Source organism: Pinus tabuliformis, chromosome X, assembly GCF_031772625.1.
Source record: "Pinus tabuliformis cultivar Carrire ecotype Pingquan chromosome X, CPIR1, whole genome shotgun sequence".
NCBI lineage: Eukaryota > Viridiplantae > Streptophyta > Pinopsida > Pinales > Pinaceae > Pinus > Pinus tabuliformis.
In genome coordinates, this window is record NC_142308.1 from 863,288,082 (window position 1) to 863,303,954 (window position 15,873).

At 36.6% G+C, this 15,873-nt stretch overlaps 1 protein-coding gene across 1 annotated transcript; it reads left to right on the top strand.

Annotated features, from left to right (window-relative positions):
- The first annotated feature begins 12,801 nt into the window (after nt 1–12,801).
- Nucleotides 12,802–13,401, top strand: LOC149142437 (uncharacterized). Its single transcript, XM_089451482.1, has one exon. The coding sequence runs from the start codon at nt 12,802–12,804 to the stop codon at nt 13,399–13,401; it is 600 nt and encodes a 199-aa protein (XP_089307608.1).
- The last annotated feature ends 2,472 nt before the right edge of the window (nt 13,402–15,873 follow it).

The window sequence follows — 15,873 nt, forward strand, 5'->3', positions numbered from 1 at the left end:
GCATTCCTTTTAATTTCATGTTTTTCATGTTTATATTTTTATCCTTGAAGTTGGTGATATATTGTGTGTTTAATAGGAAGTATTAACTATTAAGCAATCTCAAAGGTGATATTGATGGATGACTAACTTTAAATGTCCCTACTTGACACTCCAGTATTACATGATCATGCAAAGAAATTATTAATGAATATTAAAGGGAAGATGATTAATGTGCAGTGTTTCTTGGCTTGTCATATAATTACTACATTTTGGCCCCCAATAACATATTTGAGGCTACGTATTGGTTGTTACTTGTGGAGCTTAACTTTGGCTCAGAAAAACATCCAAGATAAATGTCCATTGCGTTGGCATTAGAAATAATCAAAGAATACTTCACCAAAAGCAGTAGTGGACATGGGAGAAATTGGTACAATGAGAAGATAACCGCTAGAGAAACACCAAGGCACCATAATTTCTTGTGTATTTAGATTCACTCGAAATTAACTGGTCACGAAAGTACCTTTTTTCGAATATTTTCATGTATACATAAATACTCAAAATGCAATTTCAGACTAATTATTCAAACTCTTAATTATTTGATAGCCATAATTTTATAATTAAATAGTATAATATGATTAATATTATAGGACACAACTATAGGGTCTGACTGTGAGGGGAATTATGAGAATATATGTACACTTCGCATTGTATTAGACAATAATTTCTCAGAGTGTGATATCCATCCAACAAAATGTACTACCAGAGATCATTGTGGGATTGAATTTTTTTCTTTTAGTAGACCGTGGTGATATATTTTCTTGGGCCTTAGTGTTCTTCTTCCCTAAGGTTTTTATATTGCTCACAACTAGCACCTTCATTCAACCAAGTGAGGTACTCATATGGAAAGTTGAATCATTTTTTCTCCACAATCCAATATGATGCTGTATCAATCTCATGATCCTAAAAAGTCATAATAGAGAAGGAATTTTATCGTGGGAAAAAGAATCTCTGAAGTTAGGGAACATGACTCTTTTAGGACAAGCAATAATGATATTTTTTACACTGATCTTATTTTATTTCAATTTGTTTTCATAATTTATTTACTGTCTGATATTCTTAGCATGTAACTTAGTTGGTATTATTATGCCTAAGATTTTTTTGAAGGTTGAATACTAAGTTCCTAAGGTTTTATTTTATATGTTGACATTTTATTTGTTGTGTTTATACAGGTCATCTAGGCACATAGTGGCCACTATTTCCCAACTGAAAACTATTGCCCAATTGAAGAAAACTTGTTTGAGTTTCTTACTTTTCTAGGGAAAAAATGGCATTGACATTATTGATGTTGAGGTATATGTTGTATAAATCCTTTATAGTCTACTTTAGTTTATATTCCAATGTTCATCATCTTTGATGTATTATACTCTGCATTGTATATTCTTTCATTTTCAGAAGATGAACTCAATATTGATGGTAAGAAGCAGGAATTGAAGAAATAGAACAATAACACTGGAGTGAAAAATGTAGAAAGAGAGAGAAGAGAACCAATCTAGTGATGCCATTAAAGCCAATATCTCGCATGAGACACACACATATAGATTGATGGTCAAGTCTTTAGAGTTGGCGAATTCATCTACAATGCCTTGGTGTTTCCGGGAAAACTAGTGTCCATTCAGAGCTGCTAGTCCCACTAAGATGGGTAGCTATCTTAGAAACAAACAATTCAAAGTAACTTGCATTTTCCTTTATGAGAGATAGATAAGAGAGAAGCAGAGAGTACCAACCTCAGTCTTTCGCTTGGCTCCTTGCTTGTTTCCTCTCTCCTTTGATAGAGCTTCGCCACTCGCTTCTCACTTGTCCCGCTTCAAAGAACACCTGTAGAGTCAAAGCAGCAAAATACCATCAAAGCATAGAGATCTATAAACATAAACAATGTATAATCAGATGTACATTAACCATACAAATGCATACACAAATACAAGATTCAAAAATATACAAGTATATGGAGGAAAACTCAAATAGCTTTATTGATAGAAGTAGTAGAAGAGAGGATTACAACCCAGTTGTCTAATCCAGCATCATCCTCCCAACATGAAAACCCTCTTCACCTCATAAAAAGCAAGATCACCCAACAATACAATGTCTCAAAGAGAAACCAACAACACTTCCTTGCAAATTACAAAATTCCCGCCCCTTTTGGATCTCTATGATGAGGGATCCATATATAGATATCTGCAGGGGAGTCTGTCAGCTTTTGGGATTTTGATTAGTGTCATTTCACTGATAGTTCTTGGTTCCACTTAGAGATTTCATGATCTCTTACTCATCCCTTGGCAAATTTAGAGAGGCAAGTGTTATATGAGCAGTTTCTAGAAGATTCTCTGAGTTTTCACCTAGCAAACTGCCTATGCCATTTGTCTGCTCTCGCTCATTGCACCCTACAGAAGGGCTTTTTAGTATGCATCGCACCCTTTGTGTGTAGTAGGTGAGATGCATCACACCCTCAGCATGGAGCAGTCTGTATGGTCCAGTTTTGGCCAGTTTTGAGCAGTTTTTCAGGAAGAACTTATGGGAAATGATGTAATCAGTTGACCTTGATCCTTTAGGGTATGAAACAACACTTTTAGGGGTTTGAGAGCCCTTGGTTTATTGACATATGTGATTGGGGTTGCAGTGCCCAAATATGTCTATAACTCTTGGCAAAATAATGATCATGTTTTGAAGTGATGAAACACTATTTCATGTGTGAATTGTACTCCAACGAATATTAAGTTGAAAACTCGTATTGTAATACTTGAAATTTCATATAATACAATTTACGTGGTTGAAATTATTTATAGTTGTATTTGATATTATTTAATATTCTAATAAACATATGAAACTTTGTGTTTTCACATTAGATGAACATGTGCATTGTATGACATTTTTTTTTAATTTAGTCACAAAATCATACTAATTATTTTATGTTGACTAATAATGAACTCATAAAATCAATCTAAAACTACTAAATTAATAGTTCATATTGATTAATGATGAACACAAATAAAATGAATATATGACTAAATTGGTCGTTTATAATAATTATTAATGGAAGTAAATGAAATGAATATAAACTACTAAATTAGTCATTTATATAATGAATATGAAACTACAAAAAAAGGATAAATGAATATTACAAATGATAAATTTGTGATTACAAATGACGACTAAATTTTGCATATACATGACTATTAATACATAATTTACAGTATCTTATAACACGACAAAAAAATAGTCATATTTCTTTGATCATTATTTGGTTTCAAACGATGACTAAAATTTGCATATATATGACTATTAGTAGCTAACATACAATATCTTATAACATGACCAACATTTTGGTCATTAATTGGTTTTCTTGGATGCTCATATAGTAATATATTTTGTTGTATAATTGGTCATTAATTGTGACAATTAATGACTAGATAAATGACTAAATTAATGACCAAATTTATGACTAAATATACTACTATATGATAAAATTGAGACAACCAATTAATGACTAACTTACAAATGACTAAAAGTTGGTTGTGTAATAAGATACTATAAATTAGCTACTACTGGTCACTGACAAAAAAATGGTCAGTTATATGCAAATTTTAGTCCTTCTTTTAGTAACTAATTAGCCATTTTGTACTAGTGTCCTTATATCAAATATTTTAAGAATCTAGTTATTACGCCGTAAGGCGTTCCCTTTGAAATAAACTTTGCTCTCTGCATACGTGTCATTACTTTGCACCATTAGATTATATGTTAGACGATTGAGAAAAGCTAAACCGTTGGATGACTAGAAAATAGTTACGAATTCCTTGGAACCTAGTATTGGATTCGCATAGGTAAAAACCCTGCGAACTCCAGCAGCGAGTTCTTCAATCTGGTTGTCGAAAAGGGGATACTGAAGGAAGAGGAAGCAAGAAAGTATTTTCAGTGGTCAATTTCTTCCACAGCCAGAGCATGGATGTGTGTCACCAAGATTTGAAGCCAGAGAATAGTTAGAAAATTATATATTACGGAGCAATGGAACACATAAAATATTGCAGAAATATAAACACAGAGAACGCATAAAACAAGAGAGACACAGATATACGTGGTTCACCTAGTTTGGGCTACATCCACCCCGAACAACCAGTCCTTCCTTTCTATTATCCAGCAAAATGAAGAGACACAACCTACAGCAAATCCGCTGTAATATCCTCTGTTTTCTCTCACAGTCTCACCTCTCAGTTTCTCACTCACAGAATACACATCTATATCTCAGCCTCCAATACAATGCCCTCATACAAAGAGAGGGGTTGCCTTCTAGGGCAAAAAACCCTAAACTAAACATAAGTTCTACCGTCAGATCATCTGCCTAATGAACGGCCCAGATTGACTAGAAATTACTATACTTTTACAAGGCAATTTTACATTTGTTTTTAGCTTCGGGGGCGCTCCCCCTAAGCCCCCGCCGGGGGACCACTGGCCCCCGGACCCCCTAGCTGGGGGGGATCGTCCCCCCCGGACCCCCGCGAGGGGGACAAGTCCCCCCCGCACCCCCTGCGTGGAGGGGTGTACAAACTTCCTCGGGTATACATCCGGCTAAAACAAAGACCTCTAAACAATCATGCTCCACACACAACAAGAACCTATTATTATACGAAAATGGCGATATGAAAATCACCAACGGAGCCAAGGTCGACATCTGGTCATGTGGAGGCACTCTATTCGTGCTCCTGGTGGGTTACCTACCGTTCCAGGATTTGAATCTGACATCTGAATTTCAAATGCATGCCTTGGTTTGCCTCTTAAGTTTGGCATCTGGTTATCTGGCTGTTAGACCCTAACCCTCTCTGAGGAGGATCATCGTTCGGCAAGTCATGGAGGTTTCTTGGTTCCGCTGGGGCTTCAAGCGTACGTAGGCCAACAATGATCTCTGGATTCCCCAAGAAGCAAGAAACATTTTCTCGCATCTTAGGGTATTGTGAATAAAATGATATCCACTCTCCAAATGTCACAGTCTTTGAATCACTCGTGTATTCTGCATGGCTCCGTCTTCCTTGCGAGGTTGATGAGAAAACTAGAATGGTTGTTCTAAATTTCTCCCCCTTGCATGCAGTTCTTCAGACTGAAGATCTTTCTTATTAATGAGACTCTGTAAGCAGCTTTTACTCACATATTTTTGATGTTACAATAAGTGCAGATGTTTGTGACAGAAGTCATGGAGCTCGTAGAGCTCACTCCTCTAAGAGATGCTCTTGTAGGGCTTCCTAGAGTGACAGGTCTTTCTATAGAGCAAAGGAAGAGACTTTCCAGCATTGATATCTTTGAAGCTTTTGATGAGGTGAATTCAAACACTTTCATGGTCAATCTATGCAATGTGAAACAAAAGGCCTACTCTATGTTTCTTTGCTTGGATTAACAACAAATGAAGGGCTGCAAAGGGCTCGAACAAGTCAGGGAATAATCGCTAAATTTTCAGTTTTATCGGTTTGCTAAACTATAACTCTTTTTATAATCATAAAACTTATTTCCTTCAATGTTGTCCGATTCTTGGTTGTTTGGCCAGGTTGTTCCAGAAATACCACAGATTAGCGAAGGATACAATCCAGCGACATGGGCGCCGAAAGTGAGTTCCATAGCTGTTGAGGAAAAACTTGGTGTAGAGTTTGCTGAGATATATAGAAAATTAGCACTCTATCAGTATGTCTAACATAATTGTAGGAATTTGTTTCAGAACTTTGAGCTTTTTTTATTGTCCATCTCTAATTTTGTTACCCTATCTTTAGTTACATAATTTCTCCCAAGAAACTGTAATTTTTTTAAAGCCCTATTTGACGGTTATGTTGTTCTGTTTTTAGATGGAATCAAGACCTTATTCAAGAGCTAAGCACCCCTACTCTTGGCTAGTAGTATCTGAGTTTTCCAACACAATATGCACGGTCCTTCAAGGTTCAGTGCGTGGCATGCCTTTGGAAGCAATAATTTCTCCCAAGAAACTGTAATTTTTTTAAAGCCCTATTTGACAATTATGTTGTTCTGTTTTCAGATGGAATCAAGCCCTTATTCAAGAGCTAAGCACCCTTGCTCCTGGCTCGCAGGATCTGAGTTTTCCAACACAGTATGCACGGTCCTTCAAGGTTCAGTGCATGGCATGCCTTTGGGAGCAACATTGGTCATATTGGAGGAATTCACACTATAATGTTGTACGATTTTTCTTCACTACAGTCGTTGCCCTACTGTTTGGGACCATCTTTTGGGACCTTGGAACAAAGAGGCTGGACACTCTCTTGACAGGCATAGCAGACTTATTTGCAAAACTGGTCCCCCCTCACTTTGACATTTTATTTTCTCTATCATTGATTAGTTTATTGTCTATTACATATTTGAGTCAACAGAGTGACTTAGCATATTGAGAAATCAAAGCATTATATGGGTAATATATCAAAGCATTATATGGTATTTGCATTCACATTTTTTATTTGATCGCGTGAGCTTAGATCTGTACTACAAAAAAAACAATTTACCCATGGTCAATTTGGTCAACTGATTCAAACATTTTGATTTCTGGCACTTCTGTAGATTCACATTCTTCCAAATGATAGCCTTTTCATTTGAAGACCTTGTTTGACTCTCTTTCTCTGGAAGAGTGAGCAGGTTAGCAGGGCAATTTTGGTTTCAAAGAAAGGCAATTTCCTGTACCGAACAGGTTGTTTAGGAGTGTTCATCAATATGTAAGGGTAAGGTATGAATGGGGAGGTTACAATACAATATGCCACATTGAGGAATTTGTCAGAGTGAAATGCAATTAGGTCGTTCCTTCAATAGACAATGAAGTGAGAAACTTGAATGAACTACATAACTAATTGCTAAATTTTCAGTTTTATTGGTTTGCTAAACTACAACCCTTTTTATAATCATAAAACTTATTTCCTTCAATTTTTTCCGATTCTTGGTTGTTTGGCCAGGCCATTCCAGAAATACCATAGATTAGCAAAGGATACAATCCAACGACATGGGCGCCGGAAGTGAGTTCCATAGCTGTTGAGGAAAAACTTGGTGTAGAGTTTGCTGAGATCTACAGAAAATTAGCACTCTATGAGTATGTCTAACATAATCGTAGGAATTTGTTTCAGACCTTTGAGTTTTTTCAATTGTGTATCTCTAATTTTGTTACCCTATCTTTAGCTACATTATTTCTTCCAAGAAATTGTAAATTTTTTTAAAGCCTATTTGACAGTTATGTTGTTTTGTTTTCAGATGGAATCAAGCCCTTATTCAAGAGCTAAGCACCCCTGCTCTTGGCTCGTAGAATCTGAGTTTTCCAACACAATATGCACGGTCCTTCAAGGTTCAGTGCGTGGCATGCCTTTGGAAGCAATAATTTCTCCCAAGAAACTGTAATTTTTTTAAAGCCCTATTTGACAATTATGTTGTTCTGTTTTCAGATGGAATCAAGCCCTTATTCAAGAGCTAAGCACCCCTGCTCCTGGCTCGCAGGATCTGAGTTTTCCAACACAGTATGCACGGTCCTTCAAGGTTCAGTGCATGGCATGCCTTTGGGAGCAACATTGGTCATATTGGAGGAATTCACACTATAATGTTGTACGATTTTTCTTCACTACAGTCGTTGCCCTACTATTTGGGACCATCTTTTGGGACCTTGGAACAAAGAGACTGGACACTCTCTTGACAGGCATAGCAGACTTATTTGCAAAACTGGTCCCCCCTCACTTTGACATTTTATTTTCTCTATCATTGATTAGTTTATTGTCTATTACATATTTGAGTCAACAGAGTGACTTAGCATATTGAGAAATCAAAGCATTATATGGGTAATATATCAAAGCATTATATGGTATTTTCATTCACATTTTTTATTTGATCGCGTGAGCTTAGATCTGTACTACAAAACAAACAATTTACCCATGGTCAATTTGGTCAACTGATTCAAACATTTTGATTTCTGGCACTTCTGTAGATTCACATTCTTCCAAATGATAGCCTTTTCATTTGAAGACCTTGTTTGACTCTCTTTCTCTGGAAGAGTGAGCAGGTTAGCAGGGCAATTTTGGTTTCAAAGAAAGGCAATTTCCTGTACCGAACAGGTTTTTTAGGAGTGTTCATCAATATGTAAGGGTAAGGTATGAATGGGGAGGTTACAATAAAATATGCCACATTGAGGAATTTGTCAGAGTGAAATGCAATTAGGTCGTTCCTTCAATAGACAACGAAGTGAGAAACTTGAATGAACTACATAACTAATTGCTAAATTTTCAGTTTTATTGGTTTGCTAAACTACAACCCTTTTTATAATCATAAAACTTATTTCCTTCAATTTTTTCCGATTCTTGGTTGTTTGGCCAGGCCGTTCCAGAAATACCATAGATTAGCAAAGGATACAATCCAACGACATGGGCGCCGGAAGTGAGTTCCATAGGTGTTGAGGAAAAACTTGGTGTAGAGTTTGCTGAGATCTACAGAAAATTAGCACTCTATGAGTATGTCTAACATAATTGTAGGAATTTGTTTCAGACCTTTGAGTTTTTTCAATTGTGTATCTCTAATTTTGTTACCCTATCTTTAGCTACATTATTTCTTCCAAGAAATTGTAAATTTTTAAAGCCTATTTGACAGTTATGTTGTTTTGTTTTCAGATGGAATCAAGCCCTTATTCAAGAGCTAAGCACCCCTGCTCTTGGCTCGTAGAATCTGAGTTTTCCAACACAATATGCACGGTCCTTCAAGGTTCAGTGCGTGGCATGCCTTTGGAAGCAATAATTTCTCCCAAGAAACTGTAATTTTTTTAAAGCCCTATTTGACAATTATGTTGTTCTGTTTTCAGATGGAATCAAGCCCTTATTCAAGAGCTAAGCACCCCTGCTCCTGGCTCGTAGGATCTAAATTTTCCAACACAGTATGCATGGTCCTTCAAGGTTCAATGCGTGGCATGCCTTTGGAAGCAACATTGGTCATATTGGAGGAATCCACACTATAATGTTGTGCGATTTTTCTTCACTACAGTCGTTGCCCTACTGTTTGGGACCATCTTTTGGGACCTTGGAACAAAGAGGCTGGACACTCTCTTGACAGGCATAGCAGACTTATTTGCAAAACTAGTCCCGCCTCACTTTGACATTTTATTTTCTCTATCATTGATTAGTTTATTGTCTATTACATATTTGAGTCAATAGAGTGACTTAGCATATTGAGAAATCAAAGCATTATATGGGTAATATATCAAAGCATTATATGGTATTTGCATTCACATTTTTTATTTGATCGCGTGAGCTTAGATCTGTACTACAAAAAAAAAAAATTACTCATTGTCAATTTGGTCAACTGATTCAAACATTTCAATTTCTGGCACTTCTGCAGATTCACATTCTTCCCAATGATAGCCTTTTCATTTGAAGACCTTGTTTGACTCTCTTTCTCTGGAAGAGCGAGCAGGTTAGCAGGGCAATTTTGGTTTCAAAGAAAGGCAATTTCCTGTACCGAACAGGTTGTTTAGGAGTGTTCATCAATATGTAAGGGTAAGGTATGAATGGGGAGGTTACAATACAATATGCCACATTGAGGAATTTGTCAGAGTGAAATGCAATTAGGTCGTTCCTTCAATAGACAACGAAGTGAGAAACTTGAATGAACTACATAACTTCTCTGTAACACATTCTCTCAGACAACTGAGTGAGAGACATTAGAAAACCTTTGTGCTGATCTTGAATTAGGCTCAAAAGCATTGTTTTTGGTTTTTCTTGAAAGAAAATATGAAAAGATTGAACTATAAAGATTGCAATCTATAAAAGTATATAACCTATTCACATCCAAATCTTTGAAAAGATATGATAAAAACAGGCACTATTCTTTCATAGATTTAATAATTTTTTCAGTCATGTTTACTTGTTAGAGAGGAGAGATAATCTAACCTCTGAAGACAATTCTACACCTGGTAGAGAATTCAGTGTCACTCATGTCTCGACACAATAGAAGAAAGGAATGATCCTTCCTTTCAGGCCATTGTCGATGGCTTTTGAGAACATAAACTATTATGTTAACATGCCACCGATATGTGTATCTATAAATCGTTCAATTGAATTGGTAATCTGCGAGTAGTTTGACATACCTAGGTTCTCTTCAATGGAATATCTGGAAATAATGTTTAGTTTCATAACAGGAGATGAAAAGTGAAGGGTTGGGTCAAGACAGGCTACAACTCCTTTCCAATGTAAGTGGATCCTTTAGACCAGGGGTACATAGAGCCTTGATGGGAGTTAGTGGTGCTGGAAAAACTACCCTAATGGATGTCTTAGCACTTTTGTAGATTCAAATTCTTCCAAATGATAGCCTTTTCATTTGAAGACCTTGTTTGACTCTCTTTCTCTCGAAGAGGGAGCAAGTTAGCAGGGAAATGTTGGTTTCAAAGAAAGGCAATTTCCTGTACTGAACAGGTTGGTTAGGATCGTTCATCAATATTGCTTCCCCGTTGTGGAAGGTCAGGTTAGGGTAAGTAAGGGTAAGGTATATCCCATAATGAAAATATATGTTCTTATATCCTTCCATGTCTTGGTGTCAACCCATACCTTGCCTTACCTTTAATGAGGATATTTTGGAACTTGAATCTGAAAGGAAATCAAGGACACCAGTTCAAATCACAAAGCTAAATTCAAGAACTTCGTTTAACTACATCAAGATGCCTGCAAATGATGAAATCATAAGCCTCACTAGAAAATTTTGAACCTGAATTTGGAAGTCATGCGATGGTGGTAGGTAAAATGCCAAAGGCAGATTCAAGGACAATATTTAGAAGCAGTCCAAACATTCTTTATGTGGGGGAGTTAATGATAACATTGCCAAACATTTCCACTATAGCCTCTGTAGAAGACTTTAAGGTGGATATTTTGGAACCTAAACCAAGATGTCAAGAAAGGATGGTAGGTGAAATGGAAAAGGTGGATTTAGGGACTTCATTTAAATGCTTGAAGATGATTTCATATGAAAAAATCAATAGAAGTGGGGAATCTCCAAGGGAAATGAATGACAAAAGGCCTACTCTATGTTTCTTTACTTGGCTTAACAACAAATGAAGGGTTGCAAAGGGCTTGAACAAGTTAGGGAATAATTGCTAAATTTTCAGTTTTGGTTTGCTAAACTACAACTCTTTTGGGCCTTACCTGTGGACAACAGTATTCTGTGGCCTGGTTTCAGGTGTCCTTATTGTTGTTAAGGCATGCTTGGGTATGGCTTCTTCCGCATTAGGAAGCCCCTCAGCAAAGTCAGGAGGTTTCCAACTTCCATGGAGTATGATGGAAATGATCTTGTTGTCTATTGCCTTGGCTCTTGGTCACATTGTGGTGGCATACAAGACTAGATTTAAAGCTAGGCGTAAAATGCATCACTTCCAGTAGCTTGATCTTGAAGCGGTAAGATAGTCTCTGATTGTGAAATGGGTTTTCAAGCTACATATTTGAGGTCTTTTTAGCTTTTTGTAAGAACTGATACTTATATATCTTTGAAAAAGATGCAATTGCTATCCTTTCAAGGAGTAAATGCGAACCCATCATCACATTAAACAACTCTTTCCCTACCCATACCTACTCTGTAGTGCATAGAGATCTAATTCATATATCTATTTTTCTTGAGGTAATCATGTGGCTAAGAATTGAACAGCTATTGAGTCCAAAATCAGGAATATATCAATTTTAGTTACCCATTCATCTGGCAAATCTTTAATCTTCTCACACATCTCTTTCACCTCTAGCAGTAGAGAGTCACCACCCTCATTGCCTGTCAAACATTCCAGTCAGATTTGTGGCAGAGCCAAAGGTTCCATAGAAGGACAACCCACCAGTAAAGTTTATTTGTAAATATATTGGTGAACAAGCATTGTATCTAAGTCCAGACCTCCTTAACGAATGGCCAAAAAACATGCCCAAGGTCTTCGGGTTTCCTGAAATAGCTGTAGTTTTCCATCGTTAATCCCATTTTATGAACCCTATTTTTAAGATTTGGTGCAATAAGTTTAAATCAATGTTGCACAAGACTGAGTGTGAGTATTGGGTATTGGGTATGGTATGATTAAGGATGAAACATTTTGAATTACAAGTAGGGGTAGTGGTTATGGTAATTTTCCTTTGTGAAGGGGCTCATCAGCATGTGGGTATGGCCTAGGGGGATACAAGTGGCCCAGGGGAATAGAACTATGATTTGAAATAATTTATGTATCTTACAAGTTATCTTATTTGTCATATAAAAGCTGCATTGAATAGGGCCTCCAAATGAAAAGAAAAGCCAAATTTCTGCACTCTGAATGACTCTATCTTTCATAGGTCTGCAACATGTACGACCTGCAAAGGAAATAGAAACCAAAGTCCGAACCTCAAAAGTAATATGCATGTTAGCTTTGCTATGTTTTCTAGAGTCTAAGGAGCATTTTTCCACCATTTGAAGACTGCCACATAAGCAAGGGTGTTACCTGGCATACATTCAGTTATGATATTTGTACCAAGGTTGCTATGATATAGTGTGGTGGTATGAGAAGGCCATATTGGGCACTGGTGACAAATTTAAATGCTGAGAATCCTATCATATCTGTGAAACGTAAGCTCTAATATGAAAGTAGATAGGCTTCTGTTGCCATAGACAGCTCATAACTGCATTGTTCAACTTTTCTCCGGTTTCATGTACAATAGTAATTCTTATTCCTTTTGATCTTTACATTTTACTCCATTCAAGAGTATCAGAAGCACTATTTATTAACTGTCATTACTCATCTCAATCGATAATGAACTGATCTGGTTATTGACCATGTCTTGCATTTTACAGGTTCCACTTTACAACACTGTTTTCCATGGTTATCAGAATCTTCCTTGTTCTCCCAACCCCAATATGGGTAGAATTGTTAAAGCTAATTCTGAAGAGAAATATTTCTTTGATGGAGGGAAACATATGCCTTCAAGAATCCTTCCTAATGATGAGAGTCTTTTCATGCTCTGTGAAGGTCTGGTTGTCCATTACAAGATTACAAATAGTCATTTTTACACTTCCAGCGCTTTCCATGATAGTAATGGTGAAAATTATGGGTCTGTGCTGAGAAGGTTAAGATTTGATGACCCTTTGCTTCCAAGATCTCATAAACTTGCCAGGAAGTTCAGTCATACTTCGATAAATGAGCCCTTGTACACTCCACTATTGAGTGGCTCTACTACTATAGAAGTGAATCCAAGCTCCAAGTGTGGCTCAAATAGCTATTCTGGTTTCTTTGAGCATATACCCTTACTGAATTTGGAGAAATATAAGCATGACAAGTTTGGGTTAATAGAAAAGTTATCAGAGCCAACACCATATAAATTTGGACGCATGGGGGTGATTTTGATACATGGATTTGGTGGAGGGGTTTTCTCTTGAGGTATGTTATGAATCCCCTGGAAAGGAAAACTGGATGCACTGTCGCTGCTTTTGACCGGCCTGGTTGGGGACTTACTTCTTGTCCCAAAAAATCAGAATGGAAAGTAAAAGGACTGCCCAATTCATGTGAACTTGAGTTCCAGGTGAGACCTGGAAGCCATGTGGATTTGAGTGCCATCTCATCAATTCAGAGTTTTAACTATTTTCCTATTTGATTTTTTATCTGCTCTTTCTTGTAATTTCAACCTCACTTTGTTTTGTTTGTGATTGTAGCACTTTTATCCCTTGTATTCTGGGAAAAATATTGTTTTATTTCATTTCCTTTCCTAGACTTTAATTGTAATTGATCTTCTGGGAAATTTAAGTGTTTGATTTAAATATGGTTGGCAATGATTTTCATTATGTTTGCACTGTCCGTGGTAGATCTAATTTTGATGCTTCTTGCAGGTTAGTCTGTTATCATCATTTTGTCAGAAGCTGGCATTTTCTTCTGTTGTGCTTATTGGTCATGATGATGGTGGATTGCTGGCCTTAATGGCAGCTGAAAGGTTGTACAAACGACAAGATATTTCCAATGTGAGTTTCCAGGGTAGTTTGGTGACCTGTCACATAATTTTCAAAGCCGAATATGGTATTTACTTATCAGCTTGTTACATAATAGAAAGGATGGTAGGTGAAATGGAAAAGGTGGATTTAGGGACTTCATTTAAATGCTTGAAGATGATTGCATATGAAAAAATCAATAGAAGTGGGGAATCTCCAAGGGAAATGAATGACAAAAGGCCTACTCTATGTTTCTTTGCTTGGCTTAACAACAAATGAAGGGTTGCAAAGGGCTCGAACAAGTCAGGGAATAATTGCTAAATTTTTAGTTTTATTGGTTTGCTAAACTACAACTCTTTTTATAATCATAAAAATTATTTCCTTCAAATTTTTCTGATTCTTGGTTGTTTGGCCAAGCCATTCCAGAAATACCACATATTAGCAAAGGATACAATCCAGCGACATGGGCATCGGAAGTGAGCTCCATAGCTGTTGAGGAAAAACTTGGTGTAGAGTTTGCTGAGATCTATAGAAAATTAGCACTCTATCAGTATGTCTAACATAATTGTAGGAATTTGTTTCAGAACTTTGAACTTTTTTTATTGTGCATCTCTAATTTTGTTACCCTATCTTTAGTTACATAATTTCTCCCAAGAAACTGTAAATTTTTCTAAAGCCCTATTTGACAGTTATTTTGTTCTATTTTCAGATGGAACCAAGACCTTATTCAAGAACTAAGCACCCCTGCTCTTGGCTCGTAGAATCTGAGTTTTCCAACACAATATGCACATTCCTTCAAGGTTCAGTGCGTGGCAGGCCTTTGGAAGCAATAATTTCTCCCAAGAAACTGTAATTTTTTTAAAGCCCTATTCGACAATTATGTTGTTCTATTTTTAGATGGAATCAAGCCCTTATTCAAGAGCTAAGCACCCCTGCTCCTGGCTCGCAGGATCTGAGTTTTCCAACACAGTATGCACGGTCCTTCAAGGTTCAGTGCATGGCATGCCTTTGGGAGCAACATTGGTCATATTGGAGGAATCGACACTATAATGTTGTGCGATTTTTCTTCACTACAATTGTTGCCCTACTGTTTGGGACCTTGGAACAAAGAGGCTGGACACTCTCTTGACAGGCATAGCAGACTTATTTGCAAAACTGGTCTCACCTCACTTTGACATTTTATTTTCTCTATCATTGATTAGTTTATTGTCTATTACATATTTGAGTCAATAGAGTGACTTAGCATATTGAGAAATCAAAGCATTATATGGTATATGAATTCACATTTTTTTTTATCACGTGAGCTTAGATCTGTACTACAAAAAAAACAATTTACCCATTGTCAATTTGGTCAACTGATTCAAACATTTCGATTTCTGGCACTTCTGCAGATTCACATTCTTCCCAATGATAGCCTTTTCATTTGAAGACCTTGTTTGACTCTCTTTCTCTGGAAGAGCAAGCAGGTTAGTAGGGCAATTTTGGTTTCAAAGGAAGGAAATTTCCTGTACTGAATAGGTTGTTCAGGAGTGTTCATCAATATGTAAGGGTAAGGTATGAATGGGGAGGTTACAATACAATATGCCACATTGAGGAATTTTTCAGAGTGAAATGAAATTAGGTCATTCCTTAAATAGACAAAGAAGTGAGAAACTTGAATGAACTACATAAATTCTCTGTAACACATTCTCTCAGACAACTGAGTGAGAGACATTAGAAAACCTTTGTGCTGATCTTGAATTAGGCTCAAAAGCACTATTTTTTATTTTTCTTGAAAGAAAATATGAAAAGATTGAACTATAAAGATTGCAATCTATAAAAGTATATAACCTATTCACATCCAAATCTTTGAAAGTATATGATAAAAATAGGCACTATTCTTTCATAGATTTAATAATTTTTTCAGTCATGTTTACTTGTTAGAGAGGA

Excerpts from the sequence above, each read along its gene's own strand:
- LOC149142437 (XM_089451482.1), top strand. The coding sequence starts at position 12,802 with ATGTCTTGCATTTTACAGGTTCCACTTTACAACACTGTTTTCCATGGT.